This window comes from Perognathus longimembris, chromosome 8 (genome assembly GCF_023159225.1).
Source record: "Perognathus longimembris pacificus isolate PPM17 chromosome 8, ASM2315922v1, whole genome shotgun sequence".
Lineage (NCBI taxonomy): Eukaryota > Metazoa > Chordata > Mammalia > Rodentia > Heteromyidae > Perognathus > Perognathus longimembris.
Window position 1 is genome coordinate 12,074,910 of NC_063168.1, and position 18,049 is coordinate 12,092,958.

The 18,049-nt window shown below is 39.3% G+C and overlaps 1 gene segment (V, D, J or C); it reads left to right on the forward strand.

The window, feature by feature from the left end:
- Positions 1-2,505: 2,505 nt before the first annotated feature.
- Positions 2,506-3,097, forward strand: LOC125356180. The segment is given in 2 exon segments: positions 2,506-2,555; positions 2,766-3,097. Coding segments are annotated over 2 exon segments (381 nt in total).
- The last annotated feature ends 14,952 nt before the right edge of the window (positions 3,098-18,049 follow it).

Sequence of the window (18,049 nt, forward strand, 5' to 3'; positions counted from 1 at the left end):
CGGCTGGGAATATGGCTTAGTGGTAGAGTGCTTGCCTAGCATTCATGAAGCCCTGGATTCCATTCCTCAGCTCCACATAAACAGAAAAAGTCATAAGTGTCGCTGTGGCTCAAATGGTAGAGTGCTAGCCTCGAGCAAAAAGAAGCCTGGGACAGTGCTCAAGCCCTGAGTTCAAGCTCCAGGACTGGCAAAAAAAAAAAAAAGTTAGTTTGTATGATCAGATGTGTATATCATTGTGACTTTCTGTTCCTCTCCTAAGAGTATCCCCCTCTGGTATCACTGTGTATGAATGCATAAAGACCTGTATAATTCACTACACTCAGTACATTTTAGATCTAGCCTTCTCACATGAGACAAAACATGCACCCTTTGGCTCTCTCAGCATAGATCACCTCACTTCACATGATTTGTTCTAGGTCCATCCATTTTCTTGAAAATGACATATTATTCTCTGTAATGGCTGTGTAAAATTCCACTGTGAATAGGTACCACAATGTTTTTATTCTATTCATCTATTGTAGGGCATCTATGCTGTTTCCACAACTTGGCTATGGTGACTAATACAGCAATGAACATGGATGTGCAAGTGTCTATATGTTATCTTGGCTTGTGATGTTCAGGAGTGTTATGTCAGGGTTGTAAGAAGAACTGCTTGGTTTTTGAGGAACTTCCAAACTGTGGCCCAAAGTGGTTGTACCAGTTTACATTCCCACAACAATACAGTAGGGTCACTTGTTCTTCATATCCCCACCAATATTTGGTGTTGTTTGAATTCATAATGGTGGCCAATCCAACTGGGACAAGATGAAATCTCAGAATTCTTTTCAATTGTGTTTTCTTTATGGCCAGCGAGGATGAACATTTCCTCTTGTGTTTCTTTGCCATTCTTACTTCTTCTGAAAAGTCTCTCCTTAGCTCTTTTGCCATTTTGTAATTGATTTATTACTTTGAGGAAGGATTCGTGTCCTTCGATTGCTGAATACTTTGGATATTTTGGATATTAGTATTTCTCAGATGTATTGCTGATAAAGATCTCCAAGCTCTGTCTTTCTAGTTTAATAACTATGTCGTTTGTTGTGCAGGAAGTTCTTAGTTTGATGTACTTTCAGTTGTCAAGTCTTTCTCCTATCTTTCGTGCCCCTGGGATAGTATTCAAAAAGTTTCTGCCTATGCCTAAAATTTCTAGTGTTTCTTCAACTCCTTCTTGCAGTAATTTCAAAGTTTCAGGTCTGATATAAAAGCTTTTGATCCACTTTGAGCTGATATTTGTGCATAGTGATAAAAAAGGGACCCACTTTTAATTTCCTGCATTTGGATGCTCAGTTTTCCCAACACAAGTTATTGAAGACATCATCTCTTTTCCATTGTAAATCTTTGACTTCCTTATCGGATATCAGCTGGCTGTGAGTATATGGTTTTATTTATGGAAATTCTAGTCTGTTCTGTTGATTGTCAGGTCTACACTGCACTCAAATTCTTCAGTGTTATGAAGACTAACAGAAGTATTTACTATGAATATATTAAATAGATCACATTGATAGATGACTTGCAATAAATTGATGGTAACTCTTAACCCCTAAGAAATATTTCTAGATATAATTCTTGAGCTCCATGGTCTAAAATAAAGCTCACTGATTATATAACTCTACCTGATGTGTTTGTACCATGAGGCCTTGCTATAGAACTCCAGGTGACAAAAAAAAAAATGACTGGAAGGTGGGAACTGATTGATTGCTCCTATGAGTAGGACTCATTCATAGTAACGATTATATTTGGAGAACACTAGGGGATTGGTTATAGGAAATGAAGATGGAAAGACCTGATTTACCCACACTGCAGTAAAGTAGTGTATATAATGTAAGTTTAAGCTATCTGCCTGTTATATCTGTCTGTCTGTGAGACACAGTTCTGAGTTTAATCAGGCTAGTCTCAAAGTGGTCATTTTTCTTCCTCAGACTCCCTAGCGGTAGGATTATAGGGGGAAATCACTACACTATTTTACTGACTACTATAAATTCCCAACCTTCACCTACATTGCATATCCACACCTCCCACCCTTTCCAGCTCTGGATCACATGAGCAGACATGCTGTATAGCAGATTTACTTAGGAACCCACCTGCCCTTCCCCATCTGAGTGATGTTGATTCATTGTTAAATCTGCTGACCTCCTCTTTCTAAAATTGATCACTACCTGGAAAGCACTGATGTTTAAGAAGATTTGAAACCTTAGTACTGAATGAGAAAGAGCTTGCCTGAAATAAATTTATCCTTGTAGAATAATAGTCATGGTATAGTCTACCACATGGCATTTCAGGCAGAACGAGAACAGCAACTGACACAGTGAGTGAAAGGAGAGCAGCTGTCCTGTTTCATCATCAACCCAAGGCATTCTGAAATAATTTGCATAGTGACTCATTAGGCAACCGTCTATATTGTTCAGTGCTTGTTTAAAAGCACAGCCTAACTGACATGTGTGAGGAACAGCCTGCAGTCCAGCTCTCAGATATGGAGTCCTGGGCTTCCGTGTTGTGGCTTCTGATGCTCTGGGTTCCAGGTGAGAGGATCAGAGAGGGTTATTCATACTTTGTGGCAGTCTCTGCTGTCTGTCTTTAAAGTCCTTAGTCGGGAAAGTTTAAGTATTTCTTTTAGGTTTCATATGTTTCAGTTACCAGTTGCTTTATGTTACAGTGACTCCCATCTTGTCACTAACACAAGGTGCCTCACTATATCTGCAACCATTGATTTTGTGTGTTTATCATTCCAGGCTCCACTGGGGACATTGTGCTGACCCAGTCTCCAGCCTCCCTGGCCGTGTCTACTGGGAAGGTGGCCACCATCTCCTGCAGGGCCAGCAAGAGTGTAGCTTACACAGGTTGGGGCAACTTAATGAACTGGTATCAACAGAAACCAGGACAGCCTCCAAAACTCCTGATCTATAGAGGATCCAACAGGGAAAGTGGGGTCCCAGCCCGGTTCAGTGGCAGTGGGTCTGGGACAGATTTCACCCTCACCATAAATCCAGTGGAGGCTGAAGATGTTGCACACTATTACTGTCAGCAGAGTAGGGAGGATCCTCCCACAGTGATTTACACCTAAACAAAAACCCCACCTCAGCTGCTTACTGAGGCCACTGTCGCTGATGTTTCTATTGACTTCCTCCAGACATGGACAACATTATCTTTCTTCAAAAGTGCTTTCCAAAACTGTAGTGTCCATACATTCATATGTATGCTTATTCATATCAGTCGTTATATATTGATATTCCCCAGCCTCATTGAAATTACAACAAGAAATTTCACGTCTGCCTGGCTCTCTATTCTGAGGACTCTAGTCCCAGGAAAAATAACAATGTATTCTTGATGGTAACAGATGATACGTCGGTTTCCTAAAGTCCTGGCCTATAATACTCTCCTATAGTTCAGAAATCCATAGTCTCCAAATCTAGCCAGATTAACTCAAAATGTCTTATAGCCATCTCACATTTTAGCTCTTTAAATAATACACTTTTACATGACTGCTTTTACCCTTCATGAAGAGGTTCTGCTAGAGTACGTGGGCTGAGACATTGGGGGTCAAAAGAAAAGAGGGAATGGAATATAATGAGCTCTAAAAACATGATTGTCTTTTCATAGATTTTAGTAAGCCTAGAGTACTTGAAATAATACTTGGCAACTATCTTAATATTCCATATATTGATAAATGTTTAGTTCTTTCACATGTATTTTTAAATATCGTATTTTGTATCTATTGCTTCACTTGGAACAGATGTTTTTAGATTACCTATAAACTAGTCATTTCTTTCCCAGTGGAAGTCATGTGCACTTGAGATATGGTATAGGAAAAAGCAATGTGGTCAAGTAAATTTACTAAAACTATGGACAATTATGTAAACTAAAATTATATATATGAAAAACGTAAACAACCAAAGGTCACTGGTTTATATGGCTAAACCTTAAAATTGACAAGCCTTATAAGGCTTGAAGTATATTTGTATGTTGCAATGACTTGGGGTTTGTTTTCCTTAGTTTTACCTTTTATGTTTGTTTTCTTAATCTCAAAATATAACCTCAGCTACTTACTTTATTGTGTATCTCATCAAGGATTGATTGAATACCAATTCTCCAAATTATTCTGAATGACAAATTAGCAGCAAAAGAAGAAAAACTTAAAAGAAAAATAATAAACTCCAACCAACTAAGCACAAGCTTGACAAAACAAATCATTATTTAAAAAAGACAAAACTAAAAAGTTACTTCACTAGAAACTAAACAAACAAAAATCATAAACTCAAAAAGCGAAAACCATCACTGATATTCTTACCAATGCTTCTGAGGAAACTGTTTCATGCAATACTCAAGACCACAAGAGGAAAGTCATAATTTCCCTAGAGAGCTCCAAAATAGAATGAGCACTTTCCTTTTTCATGCAAACTGCAGTAGAAGTTTCCAAACACACCTGCTTTTCTCAGTTTCTCACAGTCTCAGCAACTAGTACCCAAAGCACAGTAAAAGGGATTTTGGGGGAGGGAGCAAGTAGTTCAAGGAGTACATCAACTTTTGTTCCAGAAAATATTACCAAGAGCCTGAAAAGGCATAAGTGGCAAGAATCAACAGAGGAACACAATCAAGTATACAAGCTGCAACCCTAGCCAGAGGGACAAAGTTTGAATTCACATAGCAAAACGCTGTTGGTCCTGTTTAAAAAGAAAGACAGGAAAAGTTCTAACAGAAAACTAGGTTTGACAATGGTAGAGCTCTTTGTCATCACGTTTCATCCATACCTGGCAATACATGAGCAAAAATTCTGGGTGTGTTACACCTAAAAATGAGCTTAGATAATATCCCTATTTTCTCCACTGGGTTCTGACACTTGAACCATCAAGCCTGACTTTGGGTCTGAGTGCTCTTTGGCATTAAGAGATATACAATGATACACAGACAAAACACAGACAAATATACAAACAGACAGACAAATTATTGGTGGCAAGATAGAGGTGAGAAAAATTCTGAACTTGCCTCCACCTTGGCCTATACCTGTACTATAATTCATACAGAAGATGAAACAAGACGCCAAGAAATATACTAACAGAACAGGGGGGTAGTCTTTTCCCTGGAGGTAAGTCTTTCTCTTGACTTCAAGGGTCTTGGAGGGGGTCATTTGCATTTTTGGCATTACATGGATCTAGGTTGCTAGGGCCCACCTTACAGAAGTACTAGAAATATTTCAATGCTTCCTCGTCATCTTCCTATCTCTTTAATTTGTATAGGAATCAAGTCTAAAATTTCTATAAGACAAAACATTCACAGTCTTGTCGTGTTCAGACTGTTAAGGTTGTGCTAGTATCCAGAACTGTCAATCACTATTTGATAAAGCTCAACTTAGGCAAAAGAAACATTATATATATTCTGTTTAAAGTGATTATCACTTAGACTTTTTATTTATTTAGTATGAGTCTTTTTTAATGCTCTTCCACTTACAGGATTCTGTTAAAGTTTGCAAGGCTGAAGTTCCAGAAAATAATAGCTGTGCTAAAGAAGAGGAGAAGGGGGGCAGGGGGGACAATCCACTAAAATGTTCAGTGTATATCCTACAAAATTAAGAAAAGAGAATGGGTGGATTGGGAGAGATAGATGAAAAATTTTTTTAAGAAAGTGTGACATTGTAGTCATAAACTAGTTTGTTGAATGGCAACTGTGTTGTACAAAGGAATTAAAGATAAAAATAAAACCAACCAATAGCCATGTTCCCTTAAGGTGAAGAAACCATGGTGCATTTTACCTGTTTTACTGCAATTTCTCTTTTCTTCATGCAATCAGTGTCTGGCTTTGGTGGAAGCATCATGAGAAACTTGCACAGCACTAGCGGGATGTTGATTTTCACAGTGGTTTGTGGGTTCAGAGTCACTAGGATGGTCTTTAAAGCATAGGAATGTTTCTAGTTGCATAGCTGCTAAGGAAAGAGAAAGCGAATCTTTGCAGCTGGGATTTTCTGATGGAAATAAGGAATATTCAACCTTAGCAGATTCTTATCATTCAGGAAATACACACTATATACAGTCCAGTAGAACTTTCCATTCCTAGTAGGTCCAAGTATGCTTATCTGCCCCAAAAATCTAGATATTATTCAAGACCCAGGTGTATGCAGCACCTGTGAAATAAAGCACTACAAGCTTTCCTTCCATACACACTTTTATTTTATTTTTATTACCATACCCTAATTATAAAACGGGGGTATTCTGTGGTATTTCCACACATGTACATACTACACACTCACCCTAACTCACTCTCTGTTGCTATTTCTTTTCCTTTTCCACTGACATTTTTTCTACCATTTCTAATGTTGTATTATTCTTATTTTCTTACATGCATGTAAACAACTCAATCTGCAGAAATTCCAAGACATAGATATGCTTATAAATCAAGAACACACTAGCCTATATTACCAACAACTGTTGATTTACATACCTCTTTCTCAGAACTCACAAGTTTAGAAATACTGATAATAGGTGTTTTTATGAGAAGAATATCTTTTTTTTCAAATTTTTATTATCAAACTGATGTACAGAGAGGTTACAGTTTCATACGTTAGGCATTGGATACATTTATTGTACTGTTTGTTACCTCGTCCCTCATTCCCCCCTCCGTCCTCCCCCTTTCCCTTTCCCCCCATGAGGTGTTCAGTTCACTTATACCAAACAGTTTTGCAAGTATTGCTTTTGTAGTTGTTTGTCTTTTTTTTTTACCCTGTGTCTTTCGATTTTGGTATTCCCTTTCAATTTCCTAGTTCTATCCAGAGCTCAAACAAACATCAGGTTCCAATTTTCATCTTCCCACTGCTCAGGGTCACAGGTAATAGAAAAAATTCAAAAACCGTGGCTGGGGATATGGCCTAGTGGCAAGAGAGCTTGTCTCCCATACATGAAGCCTTAGGTTCGATTCCCCAGCACCACATATACAGAAAATGGCCAGAAGTGGTGCTGTGGCTCAAGTGGCAGAGTGCTAGCCTTGAGCAAAAAGAAGCCAGGGACAGTGCTCAGGCCCTGAGTCCAAGGCCCAGGACCAGCAAAAAAAAAAAAAAAAAAAAACAATCTGGTACCAAGTGCCTGGATTAAGCAGTTGTTTGGGGCTGGGAATATGGCCTAATGGCAAGAGTGCTTGCCTCCTACACATGAGGCTCTGGGTTCGATTCCCCAGCACCACATATATGGAAAACGGCCAGAAGGGGCTCTGTGGCTCAGGTGGTAGAGTGCTAGCCTTGAGCGGGAAGAAGCCAGGGACAGTGCTCAGGCCCTGAGTCCAAGGCCCAGGACTGGCCAAAAAAAAAAAAAAAAAAGAAGAAGAAGAAGAAGAAAAATTCAAAAACCAAAACTCCTGGTCCCTTTTTCTGTAGGAGTTTGAATCTAAGAAACATCTCTTTTCATCTGATTATGCACATTTTGCTTCATAAAAGCATTCTTGTGCCTCTCTTTCCACTTACTATAATTTTTCATCTTTCCTATATGGTCTTAGTGTCCAAGGGAGAAATTGTGATTACCTCCAGCTTCCATGATTGTTTCACAAGGTTTGGAAAGGATCACCTGTACCACCAGCTCAAGCATCAGCTCCTGGCATTATACAGGTACCAACAGAAGCCAGCAGCGCCTCCTGAGCTCCTGGTTCATAGCACATCAAAGCTGGCTTCTGCAGTCCCAGCTTGCTTCAGTGGTACTGGATCTGGGACCGCTTCCTCTCTCACCATCAGCAGCATGGAGGGGGATGATATTGCAAGGTATTATTGTCAGCAGTGGAGTTTCAGTCAACCCACACTATGTTACAAAATGAACAAAACTCCCTTCACCTTCTCAGGCTGGACTGCTTTCCCTCCCAAGTTTATTGATTGGTCAAGTGTCTCAGTACATGTGACTGAGAACCCAACAGTTTTCCAGTTGAGCCATTGCTGAATTCACTTCGAGAGCACTTGTACTCCATACAAAAGAAAGGGAATTTGAAGAGGAGCCTTGGAACGTTGTTAGCAAAGTGCTCCATTTTTGTGACAGCCTGTGTTGGTGAATGTCTGAGAGCTATCATGCAGACCTCTAATTTGGCCATTTATCCTTGGGGAAGTTTTTGAGTCTTTGAACAAGTGTACAGGGACTGGCGAGAATTTCTATATCTAAAATTGTTTCCCATTTGTTGGGAAATAATCATGAAAAACAAGTCTTTCCTTGCCACCAAATCAGTCTCCAGAGACATGTTGTGTTCTGCAGGATGATGGCCTGAAGAAGAGCCAACATCAACATCACCTCTTGGAGCATCATGTTAGAATTAATATCTTCCTCATTGATACTTTTTAAAAAATGTGTGTCACTGTGTTTGTAGGGAGTCCTAATAAACAGAAATTTGTGAAGTTGGTATCTACAAGATAATTTTGAAATTGGTTCTACATGTCTCCTATGTCCATTCACTTTACATTTTTGCAACCTTTGACAGGCGTGCCAGGGACCTGCCAGCCCTTTCTATTTGTAGAATATATAATAAGATTACTAATAATTTTGTTTAATGTATAATCTTTTTCAGGCCCTAATTTTTCTTCTTTAGCCCTGAACCAAATTGTACTATTATTTTTTTTTCAAATTGTACTTTTAAAAGTTTAGTGCTTCCTTCAAATTACTTGGAGACACACACACACACACACACACACACACACACACACACACACACTTATGATGGTTTGAATTCCATAAGAACAACAATAATTTTCTTTTTTTACTTTCCAATGGTTCCAAAGCTATGTGTGCTAAGTAGAAATCTAGCTTCATGTTTACAATGCTTATCTCTCCATCCATGGATGAGTGTTACACAGAACAATTCTCTTCCATAATGCTTAACAGGAGAATTAAGCCAGGACTTCTAGTAGCCACACAATCACAAGAGGAAACAACCATTTTATCACAGTATATCAAAATATACTACACTTTTCAAAATAGTCCTTTTGTTAAATATATTTACCCAAAGGTGAAATACTGGAAGTGTTCAGAGCCATATAAGGTAGATAAGCTACCTAAGATAGTTCTGCAAGCTATGAGTATTAGGTGGATTTTTGACCAGTAATATATCAAACCTACAGTGGACTTAGCTGGATACATACTAATTATTGTAATTTTCACTCTATTTACTTTCATGGTTGTATTAACCTTAGTTTCAATATTTCATAACTTCTTGATGGAATATATATATACACCTACATGTATATATATCTATATAAATATATACATATATGTGTGTCCATACTTACACTTGCAAGTATGTACGTGGATGCACAATTCTTCCTTAAGTTCATGATCACTCATGAAGAACATTATTCCCTGTGTTGGCTTTTCATACAACATGCATATCTCAATTTCTCTTTGATCAGTGGGTACAATGACTCCTGGCCTCCAACTTAAACCAAATACAAACCGTTCTCATGTTGACCATTCCTTCCAGCAGGTGGCAGGATTTACACACCAGTATCCAGTCATGGTCAGCAGCAGTAGGGCTGGCAGCTATGTAACACTAGACTCTTGATATGTTTAGCCAATGATGTCTCCAGGCCCTTGACAACCTCTATGACACCACAGTCAGCCTGTGGAAGATGATGAGAGTGGAAACCTATTCTCTCATAGAGAGGAAAAACTCTCACAGGACTCTGGCCCAAAGCAGGTTTTCTGATTTGAAGGATGAGCTATCAGTCTCCCTCCCATTCATCAATATATGTTGTAGACACCATGCCTGACCTGAGGCAGCTACAAGATAAATAATATGCAAAGACAGATAGGAAGAATATGGTTATCATCCTTTATATTTTCAAGGTTGAGAAAATGATTGAAGACCCAGAGAAGACATCACAATACCATCAGAACAATGAGACAGAAACCACAGGATACATTAGACGATTGTCTCAACAAGTCCTTACTCTTACCCAGGGATTCATAGAGTACTGATCACTTTCTATATGGAACATTATGCTTCATGATTATTAGTGTTCTATGTGTGAAAGTCAATTTTTTGATAAATTAGCCTCTTTGTTCTTTGGGGTTATTGTATGTTCTCGGAAGACGTTAAACATAACATGTATATTGAGTTTTTGTTTTGTCTTCCAAACAATTTCATGGCAATTTCCAAGATGAGGTTGGTGGGTATAGATTGGTACAAAAGAATCTCACTGCCAGCTGACCGGCTTTCCTATTTCCTATGATCTGAGATAAATGGAATAATTTACAGACTCTATCTCACCTTACTATTGCTGATAGGGCAGATCAAGTAAAGACATCACAATCTATTCTTGCAAACTAGGATAAAATTGTGAGCAACTGGATGGGTGACTCAGTCCTAGACCCAGACCCAACTTCTTCGGCCTTATGAAGACCATCAGAAGTATTTACCATGAATACATTGTAAAGATGACATTGCTGATAGGGCAGACCAAGTAAAGACATCACAATCTATGCTTAAAAACTAGGATAAAATTGTGAGCAATAGATGAGGAACTCAGCCCTAGAACCAGACCCAAATTCTTCGGCCTTATGAAGACCATCAGAAGTACTAACCATGAATATATTTTAAAGATGACATTGATAGCTAATTTGCTGTATACAGATGGTACCTATCAATGTCTAAGAAATATTTATAATTGTAATTCTTGACCTCCAAGATGTAAAATAAAGTTCATAGAGTACAGAATGCCACCTGATGTATTTGTATCATGTGGCCTTGCTGTAGATCTCCTGGGTCCTCAGCTGTCCTCAGCTGTGTCATCAGTGTCAAGGAAAAAATGACTGGAAGGCAGAAACTGATGGTTACCTCCTCTTATTTGGACCCACAGCAATGATTATCTTTGGAGAAGACTAGGGGACACAGAATTGATTATAGGAAGTGAAAATGAAGAAGACCGGACACCCACACTGAGGGAAAGGAAGGGTATATAAAGTAAGTTTATATATTATTTGTTAGTTAATCTGTCTGTTACATCTGTCTGTCTGTGAGACAAGGCTCTGATGATTTAACCCAGGCTAGTCTCAAACTGTTAATTTATCTTCTGCTGGGATTACAGGAAGAAATAAGTACACTATCACACTGACCACTCTAAATTTCCAAATTTCACCCGCATTGCACATCCACAACTCCCACCCTTCCAGCTCTGGAATACATGTGTAGACATGCTGAATAGGTGATTTATTTACTCAAGAAATCAACTTCCATTCTCCCTCTGAGTGTTTTAGATCCTTTGTTAAACCAACTGACCTCCTCTTTCTAAAATCCATCACAACCTGGAAAGCACTGATGTTTGTGATGATTTGGAAACAGATTTGAGGGGCCAAAAGCTTTTCCAAAATAAACTTATCATTGCAGAAGGACAGCCATGGTATAGTCTCCCACGAGACCTCAAGCAGAAAGAGAACAGCAACTGACACAGTGAGTGAAAGGAGAGCAGGTGTCCTGTTTCATCATCAACCCAAGGCATTCTGAAATAATTTGCATAGTGACTCATTAGGCAACAGTCTATATTGTTCAGTGCTTCTTTAAAAGCACATTCTAGCCAACATTTGTGAGGAACAGCCTAGAGATCATCTCTCAGAAATGAATTCATGGGCTTCCTTGTTGTGGCTTCTGCTGCTCTGGGCTGCAGGTGAGAGGGTCAGAGAGGGTTGGTCATACCTGTGGCTAACTCTGCTGTCTGTCCTTAAAGTTCTCAGTCAGGAAAGTTTAAGTATTTCTTTTAGGTTTCATATGTCTCATCTACCTGTTGCTTTATGTTACAGTCACTAACACAAGGTGCCTCTCACTACATCTGCAACCATTGATTTTGTGTGTTTATCATTCCAGGCTCCACTGGGGACATTGTGCTGACCCAGTCTCCAGCCTCCCTGGCCGTATCTACTGGGGAGGTGGCCACCATCTCCTGCAGGGCCAGCAAGAGTGTTGATGTTATACTTTTTGGAAATTTAATCCACTGGTATCAACAGAAACCAGGGCAGCCTCCAAAACTCCTGATCTATAGAGGATCCAACAGGGAAAGTGGGGTCCCAGCCCGGTTCAGTGGCAGTGGGTCTGGGACAGATTTCACCCTCACCATAAATCCAGTGGAGGCTGAAGATGTTGCACACTATTACTGTCAGCAGGGTAAGGAGCTTCCTCCCACAGTGATTTATGCCTAAACAAAAACCCCACCTCAGCTGCTCACTGAGGCCACTGTCACTGATGCTTCTATTGACTTCCTCCTTCTGACAAGGACCTCATTAAGCTTCTCCAAAAGTGCTTCTTTCCAAAGCTGTAATGTCCATATATTCATATGTTTGCTTATTCATATCAGGCCTTATATTGATATTCCCAGGCCTTAATGTAATTAAAACATGAATTTGTGAGATGCGAGATACCCAGTCTCAAGCCAGCCTGTCTCTATCCTGAGGACTTCACCTGCAAAACTAGTCCCAGTGAAAACAAGCAGGCTTCCTCGAGAGTAACACATCCCAAGTCAGTTTCCAGACTCTCATTCCTCCACCCATATTTCAGAAATCCATAGTCCTCCAAAGCAAGCCAGAGTAACTCACCCTGTTTTGTAGACATCTCCAATTTTATCTCTTTATATAATGCACTTTTACATGTCTACCTCTACCCCTTAGGAAGAAGTTCTGCTAGGGGATGTGGGCAGAGCCGTTGGGGAGCACAGGGTATGTGTGATATTCTCAGAACATATGTGTGTCTAGGGATTTAGACTCTGGAAAGCAGGTTTCAGTCTGTTTAACTTGAAAATAAGGCCATAAAGGGACCATTCCAAGGAGGGAGAAGCCCAGGTTTCAGATAGATGGTCTCCATTATCTGCACTGGTCTTTTTGTCTCCCCTCTTTAAAAAAAAAAAAAAAAAAACAAAGTTCAGCTCCTTCAAAACCATGTGTTCAGTATCTCCTCAGCCCTCTCATCCCTCAAGCAAACAAGGACTGCTGGACCACACTCCACAACATGAGTGCTCCCCGATAGGAATAGGAGCCTAAAGATTGCATCCTCATCAAGACGTAGACGACAACGAAACTCAAGCAGATCGAGGAAGGACCTCATTACACTCATCACACCTCAACTGAAATGCACAGGTAGATGGCTGAGTGTTGACCTCCGCTCCAATGGTAATGATTAGGACAATGTCTATAATTGGATGTTATAAGTATCATTCACATGGACACTAATGTGTTTTTTTTAAGTTTGAAGAATAGAAAATAAAATGGGGGAGAAATCTGAGATAAAATTTTTTTTTGATCAAAGTGTATTGCTTAAAGTTCCTTGCTTGGCCTCAGGGTTTGGCCCTTGTTAAGAAAAAGAGGAACTCCCTTGGGATAAGAGAGTATGTGTAAAGTGTAAAGTTTTATTTTAAACTGATTCCTTTTCAAGATGAGTATATTTTGCGGTAACTTGTCAACTGTTCCTCTTATTTCAAAAATCACCTGATGTGAATACGCTTTACACTACTCAGACTAGCCAATCATGAGCAGATGGTGAAGCTGAGCTCAACTAATCTGAGCAGAGGAGCAGGAGCTACTACATTAGAAAGGACAAATTAGAAACAAATGCCTGCTCTGAGTGCTTCCTTGCCAGATATTTGGCTGATGGCACACTCTTCTGCACTGGCAAATATTGCCTTGCTCAAACTCCGCCCCCCCCCCCCCCCAAAAAAAAAGCCATCATTCCCATAGCTGACAGCACTTGTAGAGACCAACTGAATCTCTGATAAGGAAGACACAATACCGTAACAGAATGTTTTATGGAGACCAACTAAATTTCTGATATGGTCACAATATAGTAACAACATTCTAAGAATAGTTGTTTGTCCGTGATCTATGTTACTTGGGCTTGTAGCTTCTGTAGTTTTGACACTAGAGGGCAAGCTAAGACCAAGTTTGTATTAATTCTGCTGTAATCATGAAGCGATATAAAATAGACACTGGATATTAGGAACATCAGTACCACTGGTGATTCTGAGAACCACAATTCACCACAGATCCTTAATTAACTCCTGACAAATCCATTTATTCAGCAACCTGGGATTGTACAAACGAGGCTTTGGACTGTCGTCATCCTTCCAATTCAGAGACAGTTGTTACCTTTAGGTCTACCTGAGAAATTCATACAATAATTTTCAGCATAGTTTACTGGTAGCCATTCTCAGACAGATTTTGACTTTCGCCATCATCAATATGCAAAGAAATTATTCTAACACTTATTACTGCTTCCACAGGATTTTACCTCTAACCAAAACCCTTCAAAACCTCAGAGTACAGCTACCCAATCCACTATATGTGAAGAAGCTTGGGGTGCAAGATGTAATTGCAACTCCTCTAAAGAGTTATTTTTGTTCTTGCACATGAAGAAACACCTAAGGACATCTAAAGATGGCCTAAGACCTAAAGACATAAAACCATTATTGCAGAGAAAAATTAATTGGCCAAATGTGATGAAGCTCCAGAGTGATTCTACTTAGGAGGTTAGGAGGTTAGGCTTAGGTATACATACTGTATGAGCCGCTGTTATTTTCAGAAAACCACTTTACTTAGGCCTGAGAATATAGCAATTATCAAGACTGAAATATCTCCCTAATAGAAATTAACACAACAGAGATAGAAATTCAACTCCAATTATATCTGTAATTACTCAAAAATTATAAGATAAACATTCCCTCAGTAGATTATGCATTCATATACTACTGCCATAAGACATGCACCATAGATCATTGCTAAGTGATTACTAAGTATTGATATGTGAGAATAAAGAAGACCTAAATAAGAGGGAATACCAGTTATTTTCTCACAGTCCCCCCAAATTCCTGTTTGAAGAATATTCACGTGTATTGATTTTCCTGTCTAAACTCAGTAAGAAGAGAAGTAGGGAGAAAGAATGTTTGACCAGCTAAGAATAGGTAGATATTCTAGATGAGGAAAGTTCAACAGGCACCTGAGGAGAAAAGAAATGGACAATGTGGAGAATGAACAAATAAATAAATAAATGTGCAAAAGGCAGGCTACTAACTTTAGCAATTTCAGAACAGAACTAGTCTAACCAATCTTACATGCCCAAGTATTTAAGCAACACATCTGAAAAATTTCCCTGATTTACTAAGGGCGATATTAGTAAATTGCTAATTAGAATAAGAGAAGTTAGAGTAGGCATTACATAGTTTGACAGCTTATAAAAAAGCATGTTCAAAGTTTGACTCTACATTATAAACTAATCTTTTTGAAGGTAGGAAAATATTTGACAATCACCTAACAGCAATGAGGACAAAGGGTCTGAAGATTTATAAAGCTGACTGAAGCCTACAAAACAAGATATAATTCTACCATAAGTCAGGGAACCTAAACTAGTCTTTCTCTTCAAATTTGCCACAAAGACACAAACAGGGTCAGAAGAAACTCAGTTGTGGTCAATACAAAAAAAGTCCAGATGAGCATAGAATCATGAAGGTATGACAAAGACTAGACCTATGTATGGGAGCAGGACAAATAAGTAAAACAATGTCTTCACATGTACATGGCACTGTACCATACTGAACAGAAAGTGCAGGAACAAGGGATATTTGGAGCAACAGACTGCTAAATATTTTACACGGACTAAATCTGCCCAACTCTGATAAAATGCCCCACATCATATAAAGGTTTGGAGGTTTCCAGGTTCGATTAAAACTAAGTTGAGTAAGGAAGAGCCTTGGGAGTAGATGATCTGGATATGTTACAACAATGCAAGTCTCAGTTGTCCCAACAGACACGAAATAAAGATGTGTGTCCTAGGATTGAAGGTATGGCTCAAGTAGTAGAGCAGTAGCCATGAGCAATAAAGCTCAACAAAAAGCCAAGCACCCGTGACTCATACCTGTTATCTTAGCTACTCAGAAGACTGAGATCTGAGGATCACGGTTCAAACCAGCCTGGGCAGGAAAGTCTGTGAGACTCTTATCTCCAATGAACCACCAGAAAACCAGAAGTGGTGCTGTGGCTCAAAGTGGTAGAGTACTAGCCTTGAGCTGAAGAGCTCAGAGAGAGCACCCAGGCCCTGAGTTCAAGCCCCACAACCACCAACAACAACAAAAATAGAAACATAGACACACACACACACACACACACACACACACACACACACACACACAGAGTCACACACACATCCCAGAGATTAATGTTAATGGTTAAGAAAAGACGGGCTAGAATTAAAAGGTTGAAACTACAGAGATAAAAAACTTACCATGTGTCTGGCCCTTACTGCTTAAAACACTGATGATTTAGTGGGGGGTTAGTATCTTGACTAAGGATGGGTGAGCTCTTCCTTACTGGGGAGACACTGGCCTTCCAAACTTGGGTCACTTCTGATTCTGTTTCACTATGGTCCTGTGGTCAGGGCTTCTACCCCAGGAACGCAAAGAAAATACTTTGGGTCTTGCATGCTCCTCTGCCATTAATTGAGAAATCACTCATGCATGCAGGTGCTTCATGTGATGAGCTATTGCTACCAAGGTATCTAACAGAGAAGATGTCTGCAGTACAGCCTAGCTAGACGAATTCTTACTGCTCATTTATTTTCTCATCCACTGCTGCAGTATTTCATTGTCCTTACCTCATGGAATATTTGTTGCTTTCAAGAAAATAGTTACATGTACATCTGCAATGTCACTCACCGCATGTCACACGTGAACCTCCAAAATAAGGCCTTATATGATTCTGTCTCCCTATACGAGAGACACTAAGTCCCTGGTCTCTTGATGGTGAAATAGGGTTGTTACTATATTTGCATACTGTCTTTTGTGCACAGGCCTCTACTACTGCTTCAGACCCTGCTTATGATTTTTAACAAATAGCTTCTGCTAGGCTGTCTACCCAATACTAAAACCCCTCATAGGCTCAGGGAATATCACAGAAATTGAGGCGGGGGAATAGGCTAGTGAGGTTGAGTCTCATGAAGTTAACACCATTATTACTGGACTCTAGAATAAGCTAGATAGGAATAAATTCATCTTGACTATAACTACCATGATTGTTCAAAAGTAACACTAGCTCATTTTCCCTGCATAGTTTGTCAGGCAATGGAAGTAGACAAACCAATAGATTTGTATGTGAAATTTATGATTAGAATACGCTTGAAACTTCCATATTAAGACAGACAAGTTACCTCCAACTAGATGATGTCCTATACTTCAAATTTACTCCTACCCTACTGACCCAAATTGTGGTAACTCAACTGATGTTTTTGCCACAGGAGCCATCTGCTGTCTGTTATGTCTTCCGATAAATTCTCCCCTGGGAAATGGGTGGACCGAGGACAAATCATGTCAAGTCAGGTAAGTCAAACTCAGAGAGACTTATAGCACGTTTTCTCTCAGATGTGGAAGCTAGATCTAAAACACACCAGTACATGATAAAATATATAGGACTCTCAGCGTTCACACACAGTGAGACCAAAGGAGGATGCCATAGGGGAGAAACACAAAGTTACAATGCCTCTGTGCCTTTGTTCATATAAAATATTACCAAAATGAACTCCAGAAAATGGAATCAAAAGGGATTTTCCCTTTCTTTTTTTGTGCTGTTTGCTTTTCTGTGTATTAGGAAGTTACGAGTGACACTAACACGGAGGGACATTGGATGAACAAAAACAGCAGCAATATTCAGTAGAAACTATGTTGAACATGAACTGTACAACATATGATTGGGGATGGGAGGGAAAAACTGGGAGAGAATGAGGGAAGGGGTGATATTGTCCAAAAAGGAAAGTACTCACTACCAGGCTTACGAAATTTCTCTGTATATCACCTTTAGAATAACAATCCTGAAAAATAATAAAAAAAAAAAAAGAAAATAAATAGTTACAGAAAGTGAGGACCAGGACAAACTAAATAGCAGGTGCCTAAATAGAACTCAGAGTTGGAACTCCAAGGTTTATCTCTAGCACTCATACAAAAACAGAGAGCTGACTAGCACACCATACACCTCTGAATCTTATAATACTTCCTGTAGTAGTTATAGATTTCTTTGATTTCCATGGACCAAATAGAGATCGA